At 42.9% G+C, this 25,306-nt stretch overlaps 1 protein-coding gene across 5 annotated transcripts in view; it reads right to left on the reverse strand.

Annotated features, from left to right (window-relative positions):
* LOC114596769 (cyclin-dependent kinase inhibitor 1-like) overlaps positions 1-25,306 on the reverse strand; it is a 39,370-nt gene that overhangs the window by 5,983 nt on the left and 8,081 nt on the right. The window contains exons 3-4 of one of the 5 annotated variants that reach the window (XM_077930820.1): positions 15,208-15,330; positions 11,817-13,873 (exon numbers count right to left, since the gene is read on the reverse strand). The exons of 3 other annotated variants lie outside the window; for them this stretch is intronic. In XM_077930820.1, coding sequence (XP_077786946.1) covers positions 15,218-15,330 — 113 coding nt within the window. In that variant the 3' untranslated portion in view covers positions 11,817-13,873; positions 15,208-15,217. Of the gene's footprint in view, positions 1-11,816; positions 13,874-15,207; positions 15,331-25,306 lie in introns of those variants that run through there. One more of the 5 variants, XM_077930821.1, reaches the window with a different exon arrangement.

The following is a 25,306-nucleotide window of genomic DNA, read 5'->3' on the forward strand; positions in this document are numbered from 1 at the left end:
TTTCAAGCAAATTGTATGTAGATTCTGTTTTAATATTACATGTTCAATTCTATGCCTTTTTGTTTTATTACTTAGTCCATTTACATTCTAGCTTAATATCCTCAAATCAGCCATGTTTAATTTAGTTATTCAAGTCTTGTCTTTTCCTTTTTTTACCTTTTTCCTTTTCCTTTTTATTCCCTTCCTCTTCTTCTTCTGTGCTATTATCTGTTATTTATTGCTGCTGCGCTCCTACTGCTCATGCTGTATGGACTGAGTTATCCCAGACCCTCCTGTGACCTTTCCAGAGCCCAGTAAGCAAGGAAAACCTTCTGGGTGCGCGGGTATTTGTGGGAAATTAATAAATGGAGAGTAGTGAATGGTGGGTTTCCTCTGCTCTCCACTTACTTATTACCCCACCTACGCACAGTAGCAATTGCTTACGTGAAAGCAGTCTAAGAGGCAGTTGCCTGTAACTCCCTTGAAATAAATGAAGTTTAGAATGGAGCTGTGCCTTTTCTGGGAGAGGAGGAAGTCTGGAGTTTTTATCTCAGGTGAGAGCTGGGGAACGAGTCACATCCAAGTTTTATTTTTGTAAGTGCTTCCTAGTGGATTTTCTCCTTGGTGTTTTCCTCTGCTGTGTGTTTGTGATCAACAAGGCTGGTCAAGGGTGCCATGTACCTAGGCCAGGCAGAGGCACCGACTTGCGCATGCATGACATCATGTGTGTGACGTTGCATTATTGGAAGGAGGCCCAGTGCAGTGTGGCTTCAATGGCTGGCAGCTCCTCCTCTCTAGTGCTCAGGAGAAGCTGGCCAGTGAAGGTGTGTTGTGCTAGGCCCCATGCTCAGTTTCCTCCACACCCTCAACATTGAGGGGTCCCAGCCCATGCCCAACAGATATTGGGAGGTGAGGGCTGAAGGCAACTTAGCCCCATAGAGTTGGCACACCTGAGGCCAGGGTAAAGGAGGGTGGGACTGCCATCCCTGGATGATAGGTTGGGGGACATACGGGGTGGATGAAGGTATATAGTATGGAGTAGGAGAGCAAAACCCTTGCCCCTTTGCTTGGCCTGCTGCACTTCAGAATCAGGGGATTCTGCTCAGCCAGCCCCCTGGCCTGGTATTTTTGTTGCTAAATCTTTATTTATTATTATTATTATTATTGAATTATTATACAAATACAAACATTTCAACTGAATACACAAAGAAAGAAAAGGAAAACAAAACAAATGCAAACAGTAAAAAACATAAGTATAATACAAGGTAACTATAATAGCCATTCCAGGATGTCATTTCTCTACCTGAATACTGACCCTTCTGGGGTGAATCTCTATTATACTTTTGGTTTTTGATTTTGACTTCCATCAACCTCACAGTGGTTCATTTCCTAGTACCATTTCTCTGTGTTTCAATATATTCCTTATCTTGGTCTGAGACATTTTCCCACTTATGGGTTTATTCTAAACACAACCAAACATTGGTTGTTGAATCTTGACTCGATAGGTGGTATTTAGACAATCCCATTCCTTCTGGACTATTTTATTTTACTTGTTCCTTAAGGCTTCAGTCAACTTAGCGAGTTCCAAGTACTCACTCAATTTTTGTAGCCATTCTTATTTATTTGGTATATGGTCGCCCTTCCAATATTTGGCTTTTTTGTTGCTAAATGCTAGGTCTGCCCTGTAGGGGGTTGGCTGGGTCTGGGAAGTGATTAATGGTTCACTGGAGAAGGGAGAAGGACCATCTGCCTCAAAGGAGGTAGTGTTGGTGCATAACCCTCCTTAAGAAGATCTCCCTGCACCCAGAAGTGTTAAACCACTATCACCCAGTGGTGAATTCCATTTTTTTGTGCAAGGTGCTTGCAAGGTGGCAGGGGTCTAGCTTCAGATATGCTTAGAAGAAACATAACCATTGCAGTCTGGCTTCAGGTCTGGTTATGAAACTGAAACAGCCTTGTTCACCCTGGTTGATGTCATTTGATGTGAGAGAAGTGCGGAAAATGCAATCTTGCTTGTTCTTCTCAACTTTTCAGCGGCTTTTGATACTGGAATATCTCAGGGAAGTGTGGATTGAGGCCACTGTGCTTGTGGTTCTGCTCTTACCTCCAGGGCCATTTCCAGACAGCAGTTATGGGAAGATACTGTTTTGCACCTTGGAAGCAGTGTTAGAAACTCAGATATATAAGCTAGGTGCCAAATGGCTTCTTAAACCAAGGTTACATTCACTAAAACAGATTGCCTAGTTGCCATTTTGGGGTAAGATGGCTGTAAAGTCTTATTTTTCAAATGATAGACTGTGCTTGATTCTCAGTTAAACATCTGGCTGGTTCAGGTGACGACCTTGAGCTAGATTAAGAGCTTTGAGAATTTAAGGAAGAAAAGTCATTTCAACCAGGGACAGCTCACATATCTATTGGCTGGCTCTGTTCCAACCTCTTTTTATGAATAGTGACGGTTCTTGCTCAGGCTGTACAGAAAAAACAATTTGACTCAAGAAATTCATTTCAATTCTGCAGATAAAATATATCTGATAGAATTCTACAGGATGTGGTACTAGTGTGTGAAAACAGTCCAGATCCAATGATCCCCAGGCATGCACCTCCAGGTGGAGATGTCAGGTGCCATCTTGGTGCACTGGCATCTTCACTTGGTTGCAAGTGGTCGAAAGCCAGGTGCAAAATGTGCCTGGTTAATTTCAAAAATTGCATGGAGTTGTCCTGTGATGTCACGCATGGTTCCATTTTGGCCACCATGCTATTTAACATCTGTATGGAGCATATGAGAGCTGTCATCAGATCTGTAGTGAGGTGTCAGCAATATGTGAGTGATACCCAGCTCTATCTCTCTACTCCATCTGAACCAGAAGAGACAACTGAGGTGTTGGACTGGTGCTTGAAGGCACCTCTGCGTGTATTTTTTAGTTTTAGATATCAGAATCAAAGCTAGAAAAGTTTTATAAAGAAGCACCATATGTGAATTTTTGACATCATATACTGTATTGGGATAACATTGGAATTTGAAATGGCCTTCAAATAGTATGAGTTAAGACATAAATGAAGACATAATCTAGTCTGAAAATAGCACATTTAAAACCCCAATGGTTTAAACAGAGGTTTTAGCACATGCTTGACTCATTTCTATTTAGCCAAAATTTTCTTGGGCTGAGGTATTCAGTTAATCCCTACTTCTGACAGGTTATTGGAACAAGTGTGCAGCTTCATGTTTTGCACCTTTGCAAAGAACATATGGGACGCGGGTGGCGCTGTGGGTAAAAGCCTCAGCGCCTAGGGCTTGCTGATCGAAAGGTCGGCGGTTCGAATCCCCGCGGCGGGGTGCGCTCCCGTTGCTCGGTCCCAGCGCCTGCCAACCTAGCAGTTCGAAAGCACCCCCGGGTGCAAGTAGATAAATAGGGACCGCTTACTGGCGGGAAGGTAAACGGCGTTTCCGTGTGCTGCGCTGGCTCGCCAGATGCAGCTTTGTCACGCTGGCCACGTGACCCGGAAGTGTCTCCGGACAGCGCTGGCCCCCGGCCTCTTAAGTGAGATGGGCGCACAACCCTAGAGTCTGTCAAGACTGGCCCGTACAGGCAGGGGTACCTTTACCTTAAAGAACATATGAACATGCAGCTGGTTACCTAGTTTCCTAATCTTTGTTCCACATCTATAGACAAAACAGTTATTTGGCATGGCATGGCGGATGTCTGAAATATTTGCCAGGACATACTGAAAAGGTGCCAAGAAATTGGGTGGTGTCAGAAGTTAGTAGGTGATCTGGGGTTACTGCTATTTATGACAGCCAAGGTGACAGTCTTAAGTTTATCTGTTCACTTTAAAAGCAAAAACATTGCAGTTAATAGCCCCCTCCTTCTGAAAGCACCCCAGCAAGCTAAAAACTGTGAATAAAAATATTCAAATCTATGCACTTTGCACATTTATACTTAAAATTAAACTCATGGATTGTGTTTCTTTGAGGAAATGAAAGCAAAGCAGAATGGCATGTTTCCAAAGACTATGCATTTTCTGTTGGTAGCTTATACATCCCCACATTACTCCCAGCCCATTCCCATTGTCAGAAGACAATTTTGATTTTAAAGGAATAGTAAAATGCATGAATTGATAAAGAGTGACTACTAAAATTCTGAAATCCATTGTATGATGTTCCAAGCCAGCAAAAGAAGTCTGCAATGCACAGCTGATGAGAATAATAGTTATAGAATTGCATCTACTCCAACCCCTTGCAATGCAGGAATCTCAATGGAGAGTCCACCACCTTCCAAGGGAGTCCATTCCATTGTTTAACGGCTATTTCTGACCATGGGGTTTCACCCAGTAGTTCTTAAGATTTTTTGAAATCAGCTGAAGTTCCAGAGTGCATGTCCAACTATACTCATCTTTCCCTTGTCTCTGTATAATGAATCCCAAGGATACGATCACATCTAGATGTGTATGGAAATGGGACTGCCTGATCACCTCATCTGTCTCCTGAGAAATCTCTATGTGGGACAAGAAGCTACAGTTAGAACTGGATATGGAACAACTGATTGGTTCAAAATTGGGAAAGGAATACGACAAGGTTGTATATTGTCTCCCTGCTTATTTAACTTGTATGCAGAATTCATCATGTGAAAGGCTGGGCTGGATGAATCCCTAGCCGGAATTAAGATTGCCGAAAGAAATATCAACAACCTCAGATATGCAGATGACACAACCTTGATGGCAGAAAGTGAGGAAAAATTAAAAAACGTTTTAATGAGGGTGAAAGAGGAGAGCGCAAAATATGGTTTGAAGCTCAACATAAAAAAAACGAAGATCATGGCCACTGGTCCCATCACCTCCTGGCAAATAGAAGGGGAAGAAATGGAGGCAGTGAGAGATTTTACTTTCTTGGGCTCCATGATCACTGCAGATGGTGACAGCAGTCACGAAATTAAAAGACACCTGCTTCTTGGGAGAAAAGCAATGACAAACCTAGACAGCATCTTAAAAAGCAGAGACATCACCTTGCCAACAAAGGTCCATATAGTTAAAGTTATGGTTTACCCACTAGTGATGTATGGAAGTGAGAGCTGGACCATAAAGAAGGCTGATCGCCGAAGAATTGATGCTTTTGAATTATGGTGCTGGAGGAGACTTTTGAGAGTCCCATGGACTGCAAGAAGATCAAACTTATCCATTCTTAAGGAAATCAGCCCTGAGTGCTCACTGGAAGGACAGATCCTGAAGCTGAGACTCCAATACTTTGAGAATTTATTGACTGGGTGGCTGCAATATCATCAAGTTAATGAGATACTGAAGGAAGACAAAAAGAGGTTGGGATTTGAGGACAAGAAATCAAAATTCCATATAGATATTATAGATGGGAAAGACAAATTGCTGTCAAAAACATATGACCTATTACTGAATTGGTACACGAAAGATGAGGAGGTAAAGGAAGCCATAATCAAATGGGTCACAGATTTTGGTTACAATATTGAATTGGAAGCGTGGCAGGAATTATGGAGTGAGAATTTAAAGTTTACGGCGTGTACGGCACTACAAGAGAATTTATGGAAAATGATTTTTAGGTGGCAAAGATGTACAGAAAACTGGCAAAGATGTACAGAATGAAAAATAAGAAATGTTGGAAATGTGGAAAGGTAGATGGAGATCTCTACCACATGTGGTGGAAATGTGGAAAGGTGAAGGGCTTTTGGGATTTAATTTATAACGAGCTTAAAAAAATCTTTAAGTATACCTTTCAAAAAAAAACCGAAGCCTTTCTTTTGGGATTAGTGCGAAAGGAGTTTAAAAAGAAGGATAATAATTTATTTTTGTATACCACGACGGCAGCAAGGATTTTGTTGGCCCAGAATTGGAAGACAAATGTAATACCAAGTATTTCGGACTGGCAGGTTAAATTGATAAATTATGTGGAACTGGCTAGATTATCAGGGAGAATTCGAGATCAGGAAGATCAGAAGTTTTCTGAAAACCGGAGTAAATATTTGGTGTACATAAGAGATAATTGTAAATCTTTAAAGACACTGGCAGGGTTTGATTAACTTCAACAGCATATGGTTAATTAGATAAACGAATAAAGTATGAGATGTAATGAAACTATAAGATACTTACCGAAGGGGGGGGGGGGAGGAAGTCTGAAGCTCGGCAGAGCTAAAGGTTGTATATGAGATCTATTTGTATAACAAATGTACATAAATGTATTCTGGTTGAAAATAAAAAATTTAATTTAAAAAAGAAAAGGAAAGGAAAGGAAAGGAAAGGAAAGGAAAGGAAAGGAAAGAAAAAAGGAAAGTAAAGTAAAGTAAAGGAAAGGAAAGGAAAGGAAAAGGCCAGTTCTCTTGTTGCCACCCTCTGGACCTGTCATGTAGGAGGCACACCAAGAAGGGCCTTAGATGATAATGGCAGGGTCCAGGTCAGTTCTTATTGGGAGAGGTGGTCCATTTCACGAAGCAGCATCTCTTGTTTTGTGACTGACCCTGGAGCTCCTAATAATCAGCACACACCCTGTCAAATCCTGTCAAACTCTGCCCCGACCATGATTCTCTTCCACTTGCCTTTCCTGACTCCAACCCCTCCTCACCAAACCTTGATTTTAACTTCATCTCCTCAGACAAGGGATCTCGACCTTTCCCCTGCGGATCCTTATACATTGTTATAAGTGGGGAGGAGAGAACTCTTTGACATATGCCTCCCAAAAAACTTTCAATAAATTACGGTATTTCAGGTTGGGTATAGATTGATGAGATGTCCACCCCCTCGTTCTGTTGCTCTCCAACCACCATGGCCTACTCCAGGCAACAGGCAAGAAGTGAATGAGCAGATGACAACCAATATTCTTTCTCCCTTGTCCACACTTGCTTGCTCCCTCTATCACTGAAGGAAACAGCTGGAGGAGCAAACAGGTGGCGATGCCAAGCAGCAAGAACTGGCAGTATGATGACCATGCAGTGGGAGGGTCCTTGTGCAAGTGCCCAGCAATGCCCAATAGTGCCCTTAATCCAGCGGTTCTCAACCTGTGGGTCCCCAGATGTTGTTGGACTACAACCCCCATCATCCCTGACCACTGGTCATGCTGGCTAGGAATGATGGGAGTTGTAGTCCAACAACATCTGGGGACCCACAGGTTGACAAACACTGCCCTAAGTTGAAATCTCAGCTCTTCCTGCTTGCACCAAGTTCTACTTCTCAATTACAAAATTGCATGAAATAAGAATGTTGGGGAATGCTGGAGAATATGGCATTCTGAGTCCTATTCTGAGAACTTCCTTGCATGTAAACCCTGGTGTCTCTAAACAAAGCAAGAGCTCAGCTAGCAAACGCAGCGGCATGGCAACTAGAAGTCAAAGGATCCCATATCTGCAAAGAGCCAAGGTAGTGCTGTTCACTATCGATTTCTGAATATACTTAGTTCTAGATTATATATATATAAGGCAGAGGCAGCTATTGTCTTTCTCTGTCCCGCTCTCTGCTAACACTCTGCTGTGCATGGATATATAAATGAAACGATGAGGCTCAGATGGTTCAACTGTCTTGGTTATTGAAATATACTCAGTGATTTCATGCTCTTTATTCAGCTCATAGTGGTGAGGAGGAATGAATGGAAGTCCCCTCAAAGTATCTGCTTTATATACATTATTTACACAATGGGCTGCACATGATTGGCTAATTCCGGAATTCTACTGTAAGCCAATCAGGTTGTGGATTCACTTCTATCTGGAGCATGATTGGGTGGTTCCTGCCAACCAATCATACTGCTGCATTGTTCAAGGACCAATCAGACTGCTGCATTCTGAATCCTATTGTTCTAGGACCAATCAGACTGCTGCAGTTTGGATCCTATTCAACTCAGTACATAACAGTTATCTAGTGCTCTAGTTCAGTGTTTCCCAACCGGTGTTCCGCGGCACACTAGTGTGCCGCGAGACGTTGCCTGGTGTGCCGCGGGAAAAATTAAAAAATTCGAAAGATATCCGGAGAGGCGGCCTTCAGGCGAGTTTTAATTTTAATTTTCCTTCTCCCACTTAATGCCCCACGCTCGCCCGAGCAGCTTGCAGTCCTCGGTAACCACGGCGACCCGAGGGAGGGGAGGGAACAGGGAAGTCGAGGGTGGCGGCGAGCTGCGATGACGTTAGTGGGCCGCGCCGCCTCGCCCTGGCACGGTGTGAGAGCCCCGGCTAGTGGCGCGAGCTTCAGAATAAGTGGGATCCACGTGCGCAAGACCGAGATCGCGGGTAAGGAGCTCAGCCCTGGGCAGGAGGAAGCGGGGCCGCGTGTGCGGGCCACATCCCCACAGAGAGCAAGCCTCCCCCGGCCCACCACTCCGGGCAGGTCCACTCGCATGAGGGGGCGGCGATGGCGACGGCCGGCAGCTTGCCTGCAATGCCATCCCTCGAGCAGGCGAGGAGCCCGGAGGCTACCAGATGCGAGTCCTCTTTCCCACCCTGCTCGGGAGTCCAGAGCACTTGGTCGCATTCAGGATCTAGAGTGGGGAAGCGGGGCTTGTGTCTGGGCTGGACACATTGGGCTGCCTGTGCCGCTCGACCTGCGGGGAGAAATCAGGGTGGGAGTCACGACCGTGAGGCAGGGCTGCCAAGTGTGGCAGAAGAGGACACGGCCGTCGCACCTGTCCTTAGGTAGGAGCTTCTTCCGTGTCGACCTGCTGCCCTAAAGTCTTGGCTTTTTTCTTGGCTTTTTGGTGGTTGGCACAGAAGGAAGGCAAGGGGGAGGGGAAAAAATTGAAACTTACACTTTCGTGCGTCCCTCCCGGCGTGACGCTGCGCGCTGACGTCACGGGGCTGTAATGGTGGTGTGCCTCGAGATTTTTTTCATGAAACAAGTGTGCCTTTGCCCAAAAAAGGTTGGGAAACACTGCTCTAGTTTCATGCATTACTCAATCTGCAATTTCCTCTCTGCCAAGATTTTGTAAAGCAACTTTAGAAAGCTTTCTATGGCAACTTGACAGTTTTACAAGGTCCTCAACACCACTGCTGGGACCTCTCCTCATCAGCCAGTAGGACAGCAAGAGTAACCAAGGCAGAAGGCAGGCCCACCCATTCCTCCCCCAACTGTTGATTGACCTTCATTATCCAGACTGGACTACTTCCTTCTGTCAGCCATAGGGAGCCACCACAGGCCTCTCACACTGACCTAGGGCCTTTCCTTCACAGTAATCATCACTGGCAGCCAGAAGCTGTGTCTTTGACAAGCACTAAAGTGTGACACCAAAGAGAGCCCTTCAGCGTCAGACTCAGAGACTGCAAATGAGGATAGGGTCAGTATGCTGGCTGTTAATGGAACTATGACAAACTGTAACCCAATTTATGGACAATTTCAGACAAGATTTCTGAATTTAGTTCTAATCCAGTTTTTCTCAAACTTGGGTGCCCAACTGTTGGACTACAACTCCCATCATCCCTGATTACTGGTTCTGCTAGCTAGGGATGATGGGAGCTGTAGTCCAACAACTCCTGCTGGAACTCAAGTTTGAGAAACACTGTTCTAATCTGAATTGTGGTTTTGCTGTAAACTCTGCTAAAACAAGACAAACAGTAGATTCATCATTTCTAAATATTATGAAAAAACATGCACAGTGTTGCACCTAAAATCTATTTACTATATATACAAACACTTTATATAATGTATCATTCATAGCAAATGTTACATACACTTTGCACCCTTCACAAAGAAAAGAGTCACTATCTTTGAATTTAAGGGTAAAGAAGAAAGCAACTTTTAATATCTGGATCAGGTTTCTGAAACTTTCAGATGCTGCAATTCCAATCACACTTACTAGAGGGAGTAACTCAATAGGGTTTATCGCTGAGGAAATACATTTGCCAGGAATATATTGCAAATAGGGCAATCCTTCTAAATGAATTTATTCCTATACTCTACTCGTGCATTTGTAATATTCTAGAATGTCTGTTTTAAAAGATTCACTTTTGATTTTCCACATCAGTTGTTAAATACAGTTAATGGTCCACATTTTAGAGGCTAATGTGGTTAAAAGCAGCAGCAGCAGCAGAAACAAGGACCTTGTTTTGGAGAACAGAGATAATAATAATATAATAATAATTTATTATTTATACCCCGCCCATCTGGCTGGGTATGGTTTCCCCATTAATTGCTGCCATAAGACATGTTCTCTACATAGAGCACATAAGCTAATACTGATGACACCATTCTTGACCTTTTCAGAGAAATCTGCAAACAAGAATCAACTTTCTTTGCACACCCAGTCGCAGACCACCCCCCCCCTCCGCGAGCCAGACCTCAGGTCGAGGAAAACATATGACAGCATATTTGGGATTAAAATGGCCACAACTTTATTAAATTTCAGGTGTAGGAAACCTTTGCTTAGGCATTGGGTGTATATCTCTCTCAGCCCCCAGCTGGGGGTCAGAGGCAAGACAGGGTCAATAGGGAATATGGGGACACTGCAAAACATGTGTTTAAACAGCTGGCCCCCTCCTGCATTGCTGTGAACTTGTGGTCAGAGACATTCCCCTCAAGACCCCTCTAACAGAGAACCCTGATATCACCGCCACAAAAGGTGTCAGTCACCACACTACCCCTTCCTTGATTGCTGGACTAAAGGATTCCGCCCAAGGCCTAAAAACACCAAAGTTGTGACAATTGCTATGGGGAAAGCAAAACCTGCAGAACAGGGGAAATTCCTTCCTTGCTCTGAAAAACAGCAACCATCGTCCGACCGTAGCAATGCCCATGGACCTGGAAAGGAAAAAGGTCAGCCTGAAAGAAAAGATACAATTAGAGGGAGGGCTAGCTGGGGTGACGCTCCGGGGCTGACTGCGCTGCTGGCTTTTGGAGCGGACTGGAGTGAAGCCTGCTCAGTCATGGTCCACTCTTCTTGCCCGGCCCCCCAGGCAGCCGTGGATAGGTCAATTTGAAAAGGGTTTGGCGGTAACCTGGAAAGCTTCATGGAAACCAAGGGGCGGAGAAACAGCCAGTGGAGTGGCGTGGCTGCAGGAGGAGGATGGGGCTGCGTGCCGGGCAGCAAACCTCACCCACCAGCCCGTACTATTGGACAGAAAAAAGCAAGTATTTCAAAATTATTTTCCCTTAATAATATTTAGTTTGGCAGTATACCTGAAGGAGCGTCTCCACCCACATCGTTCTGCCCAGACACTGAGGTCCAGCTCCAAGGGCCTTCTGGCAGTTCCCTCACTGCGAGAAGCCAAGTTACAGGGAACCAGGCAGAGGGCCTTCTCGGTAGTGGCACCTGCCCTGTGGAATGCCCTCTTATCAGATGTCAAGGGAAAAAAACAACTATCGGACTTTTAGAAGGCATCTGAAGGCAACCCTGTTTAGGGAAGCTTTTAATACTGGATGAATCAGCCAGATGGGCGGGGTATAAATACATTATTATTATTATTATTATTATTATTATTATTAGGATATTGGTTTGTAAGTCCCATTGAGTTCAACGGGCTTACTCCTCAGTAAGTGTGCATACTTGGGCACATGCCTACTTGGCAGTAAGTCTCACAAGGGGACTTACTTCCAGGTAAATGTAGTTAGGATCAGGGTTTTTATTAATGATACAGAATTAATTCAGTATAATTTAATGAATGGCAGTCTCTTCTGCATTAGACTACAAACTCTTCAAGGGTAGATTTCAAATCGAACTTTGGAGAGTTCTGCAACTATACAGCGCAGTTACTACAGCTGTTCAAAGTTGTACGTCACACCTGCTAGGTTTGAATTGCCATCTTTCTTTCCAGAGAAAGGCAGAACAGGAGAGTGGCACAATACTTTATGTACGTCTCACCCATTCCCAGGACATCTTTTTCATGAATGCTAGTTGATTCAGCACAAATAGTTACAACTTTTATTTATTTTTGAATAATAATCCAAAGAGTGTTAGGACAAACAATGCACATACCACCACACAAAGTTACATAAACACACACAGTTCAGGAGCATCTCGTGCTCTGGTCCATGGGGTCACGAAGAGTCGGACACAAACGACTAAACGACTAAACAACAACAAAGGATCTAGTGAAGTTTTCTTTAAGAGCGGACACACCACTGCTTCCTTCATTTCCCCTGGGAATGTCCCCCTGCCAAGGGACAAATGATAATTTCAACCAGGGGGGTCCGTGTGAAATATGGACACGCCCTAATCAGCCAAGATGGGCACGGATCAAGGAGGCAGATGGTGGGCCTACCAGCTTGGAGGAATCTATCCACATCAGCAGGGAGTATCCGATCGAAATGGTCCAACACTGGACCCAAAGTCAGTCGAGGGACCTCCAGTTCAGTCACTGTATCTAAATTGGCAGGGAGGTCATGGCGGAGCCACAGGACTTTCTCCGCAAAAAAGCTCCCAAATGCCTCACAGCTGTGGGTCAAATTTGTGCTTAAATTTGGTTGTCCTCCTAAGGACCTTATCGACCTAATTATTCTAAAAAGTTGTGCTGGGCGAGAGCTAGAGGATGCAATGGAAGCTGCAAAGTAAGAAGTAAGAAAATATAAGAGGACAATTAATTAAAACAATCAGTGCCCGAATCATTTTGAAATGAGAAGAAATTTTGGGCTGTAAGACAGGTAACTAAATAAGACTATGAAACTCAACTCCTCCTAATGTGCTCCATCTATCCTATCCTACATGTGCCTTTTATAGCTGCACAGGTGAGAGGTGTATGGAGGTACAGCAACTCTCAATACAGTCATGGGGAAAGTATGTTTAGCAAACCAGTAAACATCTATTAAATGCACAGGAATCCTCTTCAAGTGCACACCAGTGGCAAGCCTAGTATCCCTAGAGAATTAAGACACATTAAGCATAACATACTTGGAGACAAAAAATCTTTTTCTGTTGAGCCTCTAGAAAGAGTGAATAAGATGAAGGCTGGACATGGGTAAGGTCAGTACTGTAAACCTAAAGCAGAACTACACGTTCAACTAATCACACAGTCCAATGGCAGCCTACAAGTAAAATATCATGTAGGAATGTTCTAATGTAAGATGTAGAAAACGTAGCATGGCAAAAAGAATGTTAAGTTAGAACCCTTCTCCCTGGCATGCTAATTTTCTCTAAGCAGTGAGTTGCACATATGGCATGCAATCTGTAAGAGTGGGTGTCCAGCAAGAGATGAACCACATGATTCTGCTGACTGTATAGTTCAGATGGAACTGCTATTCCAGGATTTCAATATTAATGAACTCTGTTTGGACACAGATACCAAGGACAACTGCTGGCAGGAGATCTGTGTATATCTGCATAAATAACTTTTATGTGCAAAACAGTGGCAAACATTTATACAAGCCAAATTAAGGATTTGTTATGCTTACTTAAAATGTTAAAAGCTGGGGGGGGGGGGATTCAGTTAGCTGGAAAAATATTATTGATGATCACACTGACATGCAAGTCTATATAGTAATTAAATAAGTAAAAAACCGACAACACATAGTATGCAAGACCATATAATGGCACTCCCAAATTGTTCATACATAGTATTTTTTCTATTTACTCTTATGCTGACCAATTCCTGATAAGCAACATCCTTTGAGGTGCCACTACTGCTACAATTAGTCTGTTTCTTGCTTGGTTATCTGCTTCCTCCTCTTCCTCTTATTTTTTAAAGCAGTATGCAGGAAGAGGGTATACAACGTAATCGGCCTAACTGCATTCTGATGTTCTGAAAGTTCACATTTTTTATTTCAAAAATCTGTGCCTCTGTGTGAAGTGCCCAAGTGTTCATTATTTAAATGCACCATTTCAAGATGTTGTATAATTTTGGAAGCTCCTTTAAAAAATCAACCAGCCCACAAAACCAGCAAACCAGTGACAAAGTTCCATTCTAGAAGGGCGCTTTCTTTACTGGAGTTTGCATATCCGTTCTGATCTGCTTCTTTGCTTGGTAATAATCTGTGGCAAAACCAAACAAACAGGTGAATAAGGATTAGAAATGAGAAACTATGCATGCAGCAAGTGGGAGAGTGCGGCTGCTCTGAGCTCCAACGGCCACATTACAGAGTCAAGCAGTAGAATTCTGAACAGCACCACTTCAGATGGACTCATCCTGTTTTATCTGCTGCCAGCCCTGCCAAGAAAAGCAAAAGGGAAACTGCCTGCACATAGAAAGCCAACATATCACATATAAAGATTTACCTGTATCATCTATTTCCTGATTTGGCTTAACCACACGCAGAAGGTTTTCCTTGGGGAAATGCACCAGAAAGTGCAAGAAATCCTCCTGCAGGCTGAAGTGCTGCAGTCCAGAATCCTCTCAGCTTGGTTTACCATCTCACTCTGAGTGTCATGTACAGAATGGCTCTCAGTAATGAAGTCTGAAAGGTTCAAACCTTTCGAGTCCAAGAAGGAACAAACCTTTAACATTTTCTGTACAAAGCTGGGTATTTCTAGGATACTATGCCATTCCAGCAGGCTGCAAATCTAGAGAGAGAAGCAAAGCTCAGCTGAAAGTCTTGCAACACTTGGCTCCTCGTGTCCTGCCACTGCTTCTATTCCACCATGAGAGCTTTTTAAGTAAGAGCTAGCGCAGTGAGTGTGTGTGTTACGGTCTCACTCTTTACGCCCAATCCTTTTGTGTCACGTCTTTTAGATTGTAAGTCCAAGGACAGAGGCTGCCTTATGAATGGTCTTTGTAAGCAGCTCTAGGAACCCTTTTGTTTAGAGTTGAGCAAAATATGAATACTTTACATAATATGAAACAGATGAAGGCAGAAAATGCACACAATAACATTTCTGCTGGAACCTAAATCTAGAGAAGTATACAACTGCTTATTTACACAGAAGTAACATTTCATTGGGACGCGGGTGGCGCTGTGGGTTAAAGCCTCAGCGCCTAGGACTTGCCGATCGAAAGGTCGGCGGTTCGAATCCCCGCGGCGGGGTGCGCTCCTGTTGTTCGGTCCCAGCGCCTGCCAACCTAGCAGTTCGAAAGCACCCCCGGGTGCAAGTAGATAAATAGGGACCGCTTACCAGCGGGAAGGTAAACGGCGTTCCGTGTGCTGCACTGGCTCGCCAGATGCAGCTTGTCACGCTGGCCACGTGACCCGGAAGTGTCTGTGGACAGCGCTGGCCCCCGGCCTATAGAGTGAGATGAGCGCACAACCCTAGAGTCTGTCAAGACTGGCCCGTATGGGCAGGGGTACCTTTACCTTTTACCTTTAACATTTCTCTGCTACTACTGCTGCTTAGCATTTTATATTTCTCATGCTAAGTTCTAAGAAATTCACCTTCAATACTTCAGTAATCCTTAGGCACCCCCCCCGAAAAACCCCCACAGACAAGTGGGGACTCCAGGGGTCCAGCAGAGCGTCGGAGAACTCGCCGCAACCCAGACCTGCCCATCGCTGTTTCTGTGAGGGGGGAAGGGAAGAGGCTTGAGTCAGCTCACGGCTCCATCGCACCCTACAGCCGAAGCCATGTGCTGTCACCATAAGCAGTGGATTTTCCAATTAGAGGTTAAAAACCAAATAAAGCTTCTAAAAGAAGAAATTAGGTGTACATTAATTGATTTGGTAAAATGGAAGCCAAAAAGGAAGTCAACTTCCGATTTCTGTGGACAGGCTCTGCAAGGGGACTTTTTGTGAATGGGAGCAGAGCATAGTAACTGCAGCCAATGGAGAATTTTTAGCAACTTTCAGTTTTAAGAGACTCTTTTTCTTTTGGATACATATTGGCTATAGTTGTCTCAAGTTGTTCTTTGGGTAACTTTAAGATACAAGTTGACAGTCAGACAGAGATATAATTTGACAGATTGATACTTTGGCAGAGTAGAAAAGCTTTGGAAATACAGGCTTTAAAACTTTAAGCTCTGGAACTTGGAGGCACAAAACCGAAGCTAAGCAGGAGAACTCTCTATTTATATTGGGGGAGGAATTCCCCAGGAAGAATAGAGAACCTGGAATTGGATTGGATATAAGTGCTTACTGAAGACCAGTGAAATTTATTGCAACACTACCTGCCAATAAGTAAATTTTTAACACCTTCTGATATTTTTGGATGCATATCTTTTAAAGCTTAAAACTTGAAAATCTGTATTATAATATACTGAATTATAAAGTTAAAGAAGTGGACTATAACATATTGGATTACAGTCATAAAGTTGGACTACTTCCCATTCACTGCCACCTTCTTGAAAGGAAAGGAATTATTGAAGAGAAGTATACAATTTTGCATTGATTGTTTGTGTTGGTTTTGCTTATTTTTCAGTCTTATTTCATGAGGGAACTGTCCTGTTTGATATATGGCTTGCTATTTTGAATGAGTAAGATTTGGTGAAGTTAATTGACTAACCTTTGGGTGAAAGAGGTATGGCAACAGAGTCATATTTTTACTTTTGCCTTGTTCTTCTTTTTTACTTTCCCCCTTCTTTTTTATTTTCTGTTCCTTGTAAGGATTTGCAAGGGTGGGAAAAGGGTCCAAAAGTGCAAAGGGAAGATTTTATGGTTGAGCTCGGGAGTGGAAAAATGTTTTCACTTCTGGGCAGAACTAAGAAATGCAGGTGTGACCTTGAATAGAACAAAGATTCCAACCTCTAGTGCAGACATGGAAAAAGGGAAGCAGGATATGGGAGCAGTCACTAGGAAGGCCTCCATCGAGAAGTGACATGCAAGTGTACAGGAAGAGACAGCAACAGAAAAAACAGGAAATGTTATAAGGAATTAAGTATAAATAGATTAATAGAATATTAAGGGGAAAATAAGGTTAGAATGTGTTAAGATAATTATAGGATAGAAAACAGAGGAAGATGGAAAGGAATTGCTGAAACAACTAATAGAAGTGGAATACAAAAAGGGAGGTGTGAGGAGGTCGTTGAAATAAGTGAATGAAAGATAGGATACTGAAATTGTTTGATATGTTTTAAACTGTTTTTGTTTGGTTAAGTTAGTTTAATGTGTCAGTGTTATGTAGTGTTTTTGTATTGTATTGTATTGTTCTGTTCTTTTTTTCTTCTTTGTAGTGTTGTGTTTAAATTGTTGGAAAAGTAATAAATATCATTTTCAAAGAAAAACAAAAAACAGAAAAAAACAGGGAAGGCAGATTACACTGACTTTCTTATGAAGTAATTTATTGATTTTAGGAAGGAGATGGCCCAGGAAATGAAGAGTTTGGCGCAACAAGTGCACTCAGACTTGGAAAAATCTACTAACTTATTGACGGAACAGTTTGGGAAGATGGAAGAGAAGGTTAACAATTTAGAAATTAAGGTTGACAAGTTGGAAAAAACCACTGAGGAACTGGGCCATCTGAAAGAGGAACAGAAAGTTGTTATGGGGACTGTGGGAGGCCTTCAAGAAAGACAAAATGATTTAGAAGACTAAATCCTTCTTTTGCAGCTAAAAGAGGATTACCAATTTCAGAGGAAGAACAGAATCTAGAAACATATGTTGCAAAAAAAATTCAGAATGGATGGGGGAGAGTCAAGAATGGGTGGAGGAAATGACTGAGAGTTGTTTCAGAGTCTGCACGAGGGAAACTAGACAGAGAAAACAGCCAGGAGATGTCCTACTAACATTTGTTACAAAAAGAGCAAGGGATGCAATCCTTCAAAAAAACTTTGAGGACAATCTCGTGGCTGCTGGACAGAAAGTAGACATTTTTAGGGAAATCCCTTTTAAACTCAGAATTAGAAGACAGAGATATAGATTTCTGACAACAGCTCTGAGAAGAGCAGACATAAAATATAAATGGGAATACCCAGAGGGGAGTCTCATTTACATTTATGAAAAAGAGATATAGGCTGATAACAGAAAATCAGGCCAGAGAATTCTTTGAAAAACACAGAAGAGACCTAGATACCAGACATGACATAAAAACAGACCCACTAGCAGAAAAAAAGAGCTGCCTTGGAGCGGCTGTCTTTGGAGGGAGCAGTAGGTGGAAAAAGGGATATTTTAAGTGACTCTGAAAATGGCCAATCTTAAAATATTATGTTGGAATGTTAACGGTTTGAATGACAAAAACTAAACGTAACAGAATTCAACATGTAATTGTAAAACAAAAATTGGATATTATTTGTCTTCAGGAAACACATATTTCAAAAATAAAATAAAAGAATTTTAATTAACAAAAGATTAGGAATGGATTTCATCTCAGTAGACAATGTCAAAAAGAGAGGGGTTGTCTTTTATATTAATCCTGCACTAGAACCCAAATTGATCCAAAAAGATGAGAAAGGCAGAATTTTAATAGTACTAATAAAAATTCGAGAGAAATTCCCCAGACCTTGGGGAATTATTTTGAAATAAATCTCCAGGGTCAGATTAAATTTCAAATGGTCTGGGATGCTAGTAAAGCGGTGATGAGGGGACTGTTTATACAACAAAATTCAATTAAAAGGAAATTGAAAGAAAAACGAAATTTTAGATGAAATCATGAAAAAGGGGGGCAGATTTCAACTTTTTTTTTAAATTCTCTGAGGAGGGAGCCAAGATGGCGCCGAGGCAAGTCACGCTCTCCGGCGCTCACTTTTATTCTTTTAAAACCTTATCTTAATTGCCCTCCGGATGCCAATTTCTAACAAACGGAAAACATTTTAAAGACTCTGAGCACTTTTATAATTCCTGTTGGCTCTGCGAGCTTCAGCTTGTCCCAGCCTGCTCCCTCCCTCCTTATCAGCTGCCCGGTCAAGGTTGCCAGAGAGGAGTGAACGCTGCTGCCTGAACTGAGAGCAGAGAGAGAAGAGGTCTAAAGACAGAACTGTGAACTGCTTACCCGACCAACGGTGCCTGGAGAAGGAATTGCAAAAAAAGCTAATAAAGAGTCAGTAAAGTAGGCAATTAGGATATTACAAACCCAATATTCCATGATAGTTAATGAAGAAATCAGTTGGCAAATAAAAAGAATGAAGCAGAGATATTTTGAACATGCCATGTCAGGAAAACTGCTAGCGTGGCAACTGAAAAAAGTGAACAAAGAAATTTTATAAATAAAATCAATATAAATGGAAAAATTACAGATAAGATGAGGGAAATAAGAGAAGCATTTGTAAAATTCTTTTCAGAATTGTATAAGAAAGGAAATGAATTTTTGTTTAAAATAGAGGAATATATAAAAAATAGTATCTGCCAAAAATAAAAGAGGAACAGTTAGTGATATTAAATACCCAAATAACAGCTCCAGAAGTATTAGAGGCAATAAACTGGACAAAAAGTGGCAAGTCTCCAGGACCAGATGGATTAACGGCAAAATATTATAAAAAGCTAAGTGAACAATTAGCAAACCCGTTGAAAGATGTGATGAATGAGATTTTAAAGACAGGTGAAATTCCAAGAACATGGAAGGAAGCTTATATAACAGTGATTCCAAAACAAGATTCGGATTTAATGCAAATAAAAAAATCACAGGCCTATTTCATTATTAAACAATGATGATAAATTATTTGCAAATATTTTAGCCAGTAGAATGAAAAAAATATTAGGTGAATATATATATCAAGATCAGGCAGGATTCCTTCCAGGTAGACAAATGAAAGAGAATACAAGAAATATTCTGAACGTGATAGAATACCTGGAGGTAAAAAATGAAAAAAAGCAACAATGATGTTTATAGATGGTGAAAAGGCTTTCGACAACATTTCCTGCGATTTCATGAAAAAATTGCTGGAAGAAATTAATTGCAGATATAAATTTTTAAAAGGAATACAAACAATATATTCAGAACAAAATGCAAAGTTAATTATAAATCAGGTGATAATGAATTAATGTAAAATACAAAAAGGAACTAGGCAAGGATGCCTGTTATCACAGTTGCTGTTCATCTTGGTCCTGGAAGTACTTGCAAGAAATATAAGAGCAGATAAAGAGATTACAGGGATAAAAAAGGGAAAAAATGAATTTAAATTGAAAGCCTTTGCTGATGATTTAGTAATTACAGTAGAGGATCCAAAAAATTATCTCCCTAAGGTAATAGAAAAAAATCAAGAATTTGGGGAAGTGGCAAGATTTAAATTAAATAGAAATAAAACTAAATTATTAGTTAAAAATCTAAAAGAAGAAGAGAAAAAAGATTTGGTGCAAAGCATTGAGATAGAAATCTATAAAAAGTAAAATATCTAGAGATATAGTTAACAATAAGGGATATAAATGTGTATAAATATAACTACAAAAAAGTATGGTGTGAGATAAAAAGGAATTTAGAAATTTGGAGCAGAATGAATCTCTCCCTACTAGGAAGAATTGCTGCGATTAATATGAATGTGTTGCCGAAGATGCTCTTCCTTTTTCAGACAGTCCCAGTAATGGTTAAGGATGACTGCCTCAAAAGATGGCAAAAGGATATTTCTAAGTTTGTCCGAGGGGGGGGCGGCCGGGGGAAAGGCCAAGGATTAAACATAAGATACTTACAGACACAAGAGAAAGAGGAGGCTTCGCCCTCCCAGACCTTAAACTGTACTATGAGGCTGCATGCTTGGTTTGGATTAGGGACTGGATAAAACTGGAAAAGGAAGAAGTATTAGATTTAGAAGGTCATGATAACAGATATGGATGGCATGGATATTTATTGTATGGAAAAGGGAAAGTACATAAAGGATTTTACAATCATTTAATTAGGAAATCATTAATGAGAGTATGGGAGAGATATAAAGATTTAATAGAACAAAAAACACCTTGGTGGCTATCACCAACTGAAACTTCGTTACTCAAACCGCTTGGTAAAAAGGGAAAATGGCCTACATACAGAGACTTATTGAGAGATCAAGAAGGAAAATGGAAACTAAAAGATTATGATGAAATTAAAGACCATTTTCAGAGTTGGTTGCATTACAGACAATTAAATGAGATGTATAGTGGTACCTCGGGAGGCAAACGGGATCTGTTCCAGAGCCCCGTTCGCATCCCAAACGGAACGTAAGATGCGACAGCGCGTCTGCGGGTCACGTTTTGCCGCTTCTGCGCATGCGCATGACATCATTTTGACCATCTGCGCATGCGCGAGTGGTGAAACCTGGAAGTAATTTGCTCCGTTATTTCCGGGTCGACGCGGAGCACAACCTGAAAGCGCTCAACCTGAAACGTATTTATCCCGAGGTATAACAAAAAAGGGTTTAGTTATACAATCTCTAGATTCCAAAAGGAGGTTATAGAAGAAGACACAAAGTTATTGAAGAAAGCATATAGTATTCTGCTAGAATGGAAACGAAAGGCGAGGAGGTCAAATCAGTTATGATTATACGGGCGCAAGATACAGGACATAATATAAATTTGAGGACTGGGGAAAATTGTGGAAAGTAGATTTGAAATTCACAGACTGTTCTCCTTTGAAGGAAAACTGTATGAAAATGATGTATAGATGGTATATCACACCAGTAAAAATGGCAAAAATGTATAAAACTGGGTCAAACACCTGTTGGAAATGTAAGGAAAAAGAAGGTACTTTGTATCATATGTGGTGGGAATGTAGAGAAGTTAAAATTCTTGGGAGATGATATATAATGAACTGAAAAAAATGTTCAAAATGACATTTGTAAAAAAACCAGAAGCATTTTTGTTAGGGATTTTAGGACAAGACTTGCCAAGGAAAACAAAGAATTTATTCATGTATGCCAGTGTTTCCCAACCTTTTTTGGGCAAAGGCACACTTGTTTCATGAAAAAAATCTCGAGGCACACCACCATTACAGCCCCGTGACGTCAGCACGCAGCGTCACGCCGGGAGGGACGCACGAAAGTGTAAGATTCAATTTTTTCCCCTCCCCCTTGCCTTCCTTCTGTGCCAACTGCCAAAAATGCCAAGAATCGCGGGGCCGCCGGCGGAGGGGGGGAGGGCGAGCGGAGGCAGCGGCGAGCCCCGTTCCTCCCCATCCCGTGCAAGGAGCGCGAACAGGTGTGAGAAGGGGGTCAAACCTGCGGGTCGGCACCGGGGAACCTCCAAGCTTTGGGGGTGGGGGGGAGGAGGCAGCAAAGCGAGGCAGGAAGGAGAGCGCGGCTTGGCGAAGTACTCGGCGGCGAAGGCCAGCAGGTCCAGCGGCCGGTGCCGCAGCACCTCCACCGTGTAGCCCTGCAGCAGCTCAGTCAGACCCAGCGGGATCTCGATGCTCATCTTGTAGCCGAGGCGCGCGGGAGACTCAACGGACGGGCCCGGGAGAGAGAGAGAGAGAGACACGACGGAGAGAGAGCGGGAGTCCCTGCTCGCCGTCGCCACCGCTACAACTACTGTGGCGGTTGGTCGTGGTCGCTGCCGCCGCCGCCCACCTCTATCTATCTCTCCCCCTCAGCTTTCTACGCGGGCCTCGAGCCGGAGGTGGGGGGTGGCCGCCGCCGCTTTCTCCGCCTCCACGTCCTGCCTCCTCTTCCTCGAGCCCTCCGTCAGCCCTGAGGGAACCGCCGCGCTCGCGCCGCTGCTCTCTGACACGCGAGAAAGAGAAAGGAACGGAGCGGCGGGGTAGTCGGGGGAAGGAGGGGCCAGAATGGAAGCGCGAGGCGAGCTGCGCATGCCCAGCAGGAAGCAGCGGAGAGCGCCACAGAGAGAGAGAGAGAAGCAAGGGAGGGTGGGGAGTGGGCGGGAACACGCTTCATGCGTCACAATAACGGACAAGAGGCGCTCGAGGGATAGATTAGGACCTAATTTGACTTTTACAAAAGAAAAAAAAATCTTTCGAATTTTCCCCACGGCACACCAGGCAACATCTCGCGGCACACTAGTGTGCCGCGGAACAGTGGTTGGGAAACACTGATGTATGCTACAACAGTGGCAAGAGTCTTCTTAGCACAAGGATGGAAGAATGAGGAAGTCTCAACGAAAGAACAGTGGCAAGAAAGACTGATGAGCTATGTGGAAATGGCAAAGTTAACATATAAACTATGAGAGAAAGAAAACCGTGACTTCAAGGAAGAATGGGAACTTTTTACAAACTATTTAAAAAGACAACAAAAGGACTTGGATTCCTTGGCAGGTTTTGAATAAACATCCACAAATTTATTAGTAGAACATAGGATAGATAAGGTAATGATATGTATAACTTTTTAACATGCAGAGAATAATATGTGCAAACAAATCAGAGAGGGGAGCTGAGGGAAGTCTCTGCAGGGTGGGAAAGGGAGGGATGGGAGGGAATAAAAAGGGGGGAATTTGTTTGCTAAAATTGCTCAATGAAAATACATTAAAAAACAACAACTTCAGTAATCCTTGTAAGGCAGGAGTCCTATAATGTAAGAGCAGATTATTATTCCCATATAGCAGAAACTGTTTTCTCCTTTTCCTGTCTCCCACAGTGTTGAAATTTGGATTGTAAGCATTTCCCCTGCATATGTAACAACAGTCCATGTACACCGAAGTTGCTATATAAAGACTTAGAAACAGCAACTCAAATGGGGTCAGTCTAGTAACATGCACATTTAGATCCCTTGGTGTACTAAGTCTCAAGTGAACAGTGTCTCATATGAATGAGGCTTCACTGCACAATAGCTTAAAATAAAATGCTGCAAAGTTTTGGGATTTAAATTCCTTCTTCAAATGTCAAACAGTACGTATGTCATTGGCAGTGGCAGAGCTTCATGCTCCGGCACCGGGAGCAGGCAGGGGCATGGCGCCCAGTGCGGGCGGGGGAGCAGCCGCAATGGCGCCCTGCCGGGATCACGCTGCCGAGGGCGGTGCGCTCCCCCCGCACTCCTCTTCCTCCGCCAGTGGTCATTGGCAATTAATAAATAGCAGTGAATGCACTTGACACTATCACTACCTCTACAAACAGAGACTGTTGCCATTCAGAATTACCATGAATTACAAAGAAAAATAAAAGTATCTACCCAGCCAGGGGCCAATGGCAAATTATCAAAGTAGCAAACCAGTGCCAAATGAAACTAGGTGAAGAAGCAGTTCCCATGATCGCTTAACCAACAGTATCCCATGCAACCCAACCAGCAATCAATGCAACCAGCATTCTGCTAACAGCTGAAGCCTTGCATTTGGTCCAAAGAAAGATGTTCTTGGAATTCTGTAGGATTTGCAGAGCCAATCTTGTTAAGTTGCTCCAGTACCAATTTGTGATGGGGAATAATGTGTACATTAGTGAGCCACGTACTGCTGATGAGCATAAGGAGCACGAGTGAAGGAAAACAAAGTCCACAGTTATCACAACCTTCCATGGGAAGAAGACCTCTGGGAGGGAGGGAGGGCCAGCTAGCTAGGATCTCACATCAACTGCCCATAGGCTATCAGATGTAAGGCCATAGAAATGCCTATGACAGCAGGAGGGGGAACATACGATGAATTAAATAGTAGAAGTTTCATTCATAGTTGGCATACACATTTACTTAGGATGGAAGGCTTTTGGAATCTGCTCCCACCTTCATTTGACCATCTGTCATCCCCCAGGAATCAGGGCTCTACCCAAAATTGCAGGAATGCATGAGCCTTTCTGATGTCTTCCCTTGTCTCTGTTGTGGTAAAGGGAGACAGCAATGGAGAAGGCTACTGGGAACCATTGCAGCAGGAACTGAAGGCTTTGCAGGCAACACCACTTTCATTATCATATGCTGCAGCCTAGGTGCTGGGTGACCCCACCCAACCTTAATATTTACTATTCTAGCAAGTGGCACCAGGCTTCATTTCATGTGTGGCCATTAAAAGCACTGCTGCTCAGACTTTTGGTACCGTGGCTTGCTCCGTCCTAGTTTATTAACGAATAAAAGGTGGCAAGGTAAATCTTAAGAGCTTTCCCCCTATCAACACAAAATGCAACATTTCTTCTGAGCTGTTTGTAGTTCACTGGACAGAAGCAGCCAACCTGGTGCCAGAAGCAGGCAGTGTGGTGCTCTCCATACCTCTTGAATGACCACTTCTATCATCCTTGACCATTGGCCCTGCTGGCTACAGCTGGTGGGAATTGTAGCCCAGAAATTCGGGGGGGGGGGGACCAAGCTGGCTACCTCTGTCTTAAGTCTCATTTGCAGCTGCAGAGGTAACAAGTATCCATCTATTATTGGGTCAACTTATATCAGATGGTATAGGCATTTCTATATTTGTTAATAGTGCCTATGTCCTACTCAGATATGCAGATGACACAACCTTGATGGCAGAAAGTGAGGAGGAATTAAAGAACCTTTTAATGAGGGTGAAAGAGGAGAGCGCAAAATATGGTCTGAAGCTCAACATCAAAAAAACGAAGATCATGGCCACTGGGCCCATCACCTCCTGGCAAATAGAAGGGGAAGAAATGGAGGCAGTGAGAGATTTTACTTTCTTGGGCTCCATGATCACTGCAGATGGTGACAGCAGCCACGAAATTAAAAGACGCCTGCTTCTTGGGAGAAAAGCAATGACAAACCTAGAAAGCATCTTAAAAAGCAGAGACATCACCTTGCCAACAAAGGTCCGTATAGTTAAAGCTATG

The sequence above is a fragment of the Podarcis muralis genome, chromosome 6 (assembly GCF_964188315.1).
Source record: "Podarcis muralis chromosome 6, rPodMur119.hap1.1, whole genome shotgun sequence".
NCBI classification, from domain to species: domain Eukaryota; kingdom Metazoa; phylum Chordata; class Lepidosauria; order Squamata; family Lacertidae; genus Podarcis; species Podarcis muralis.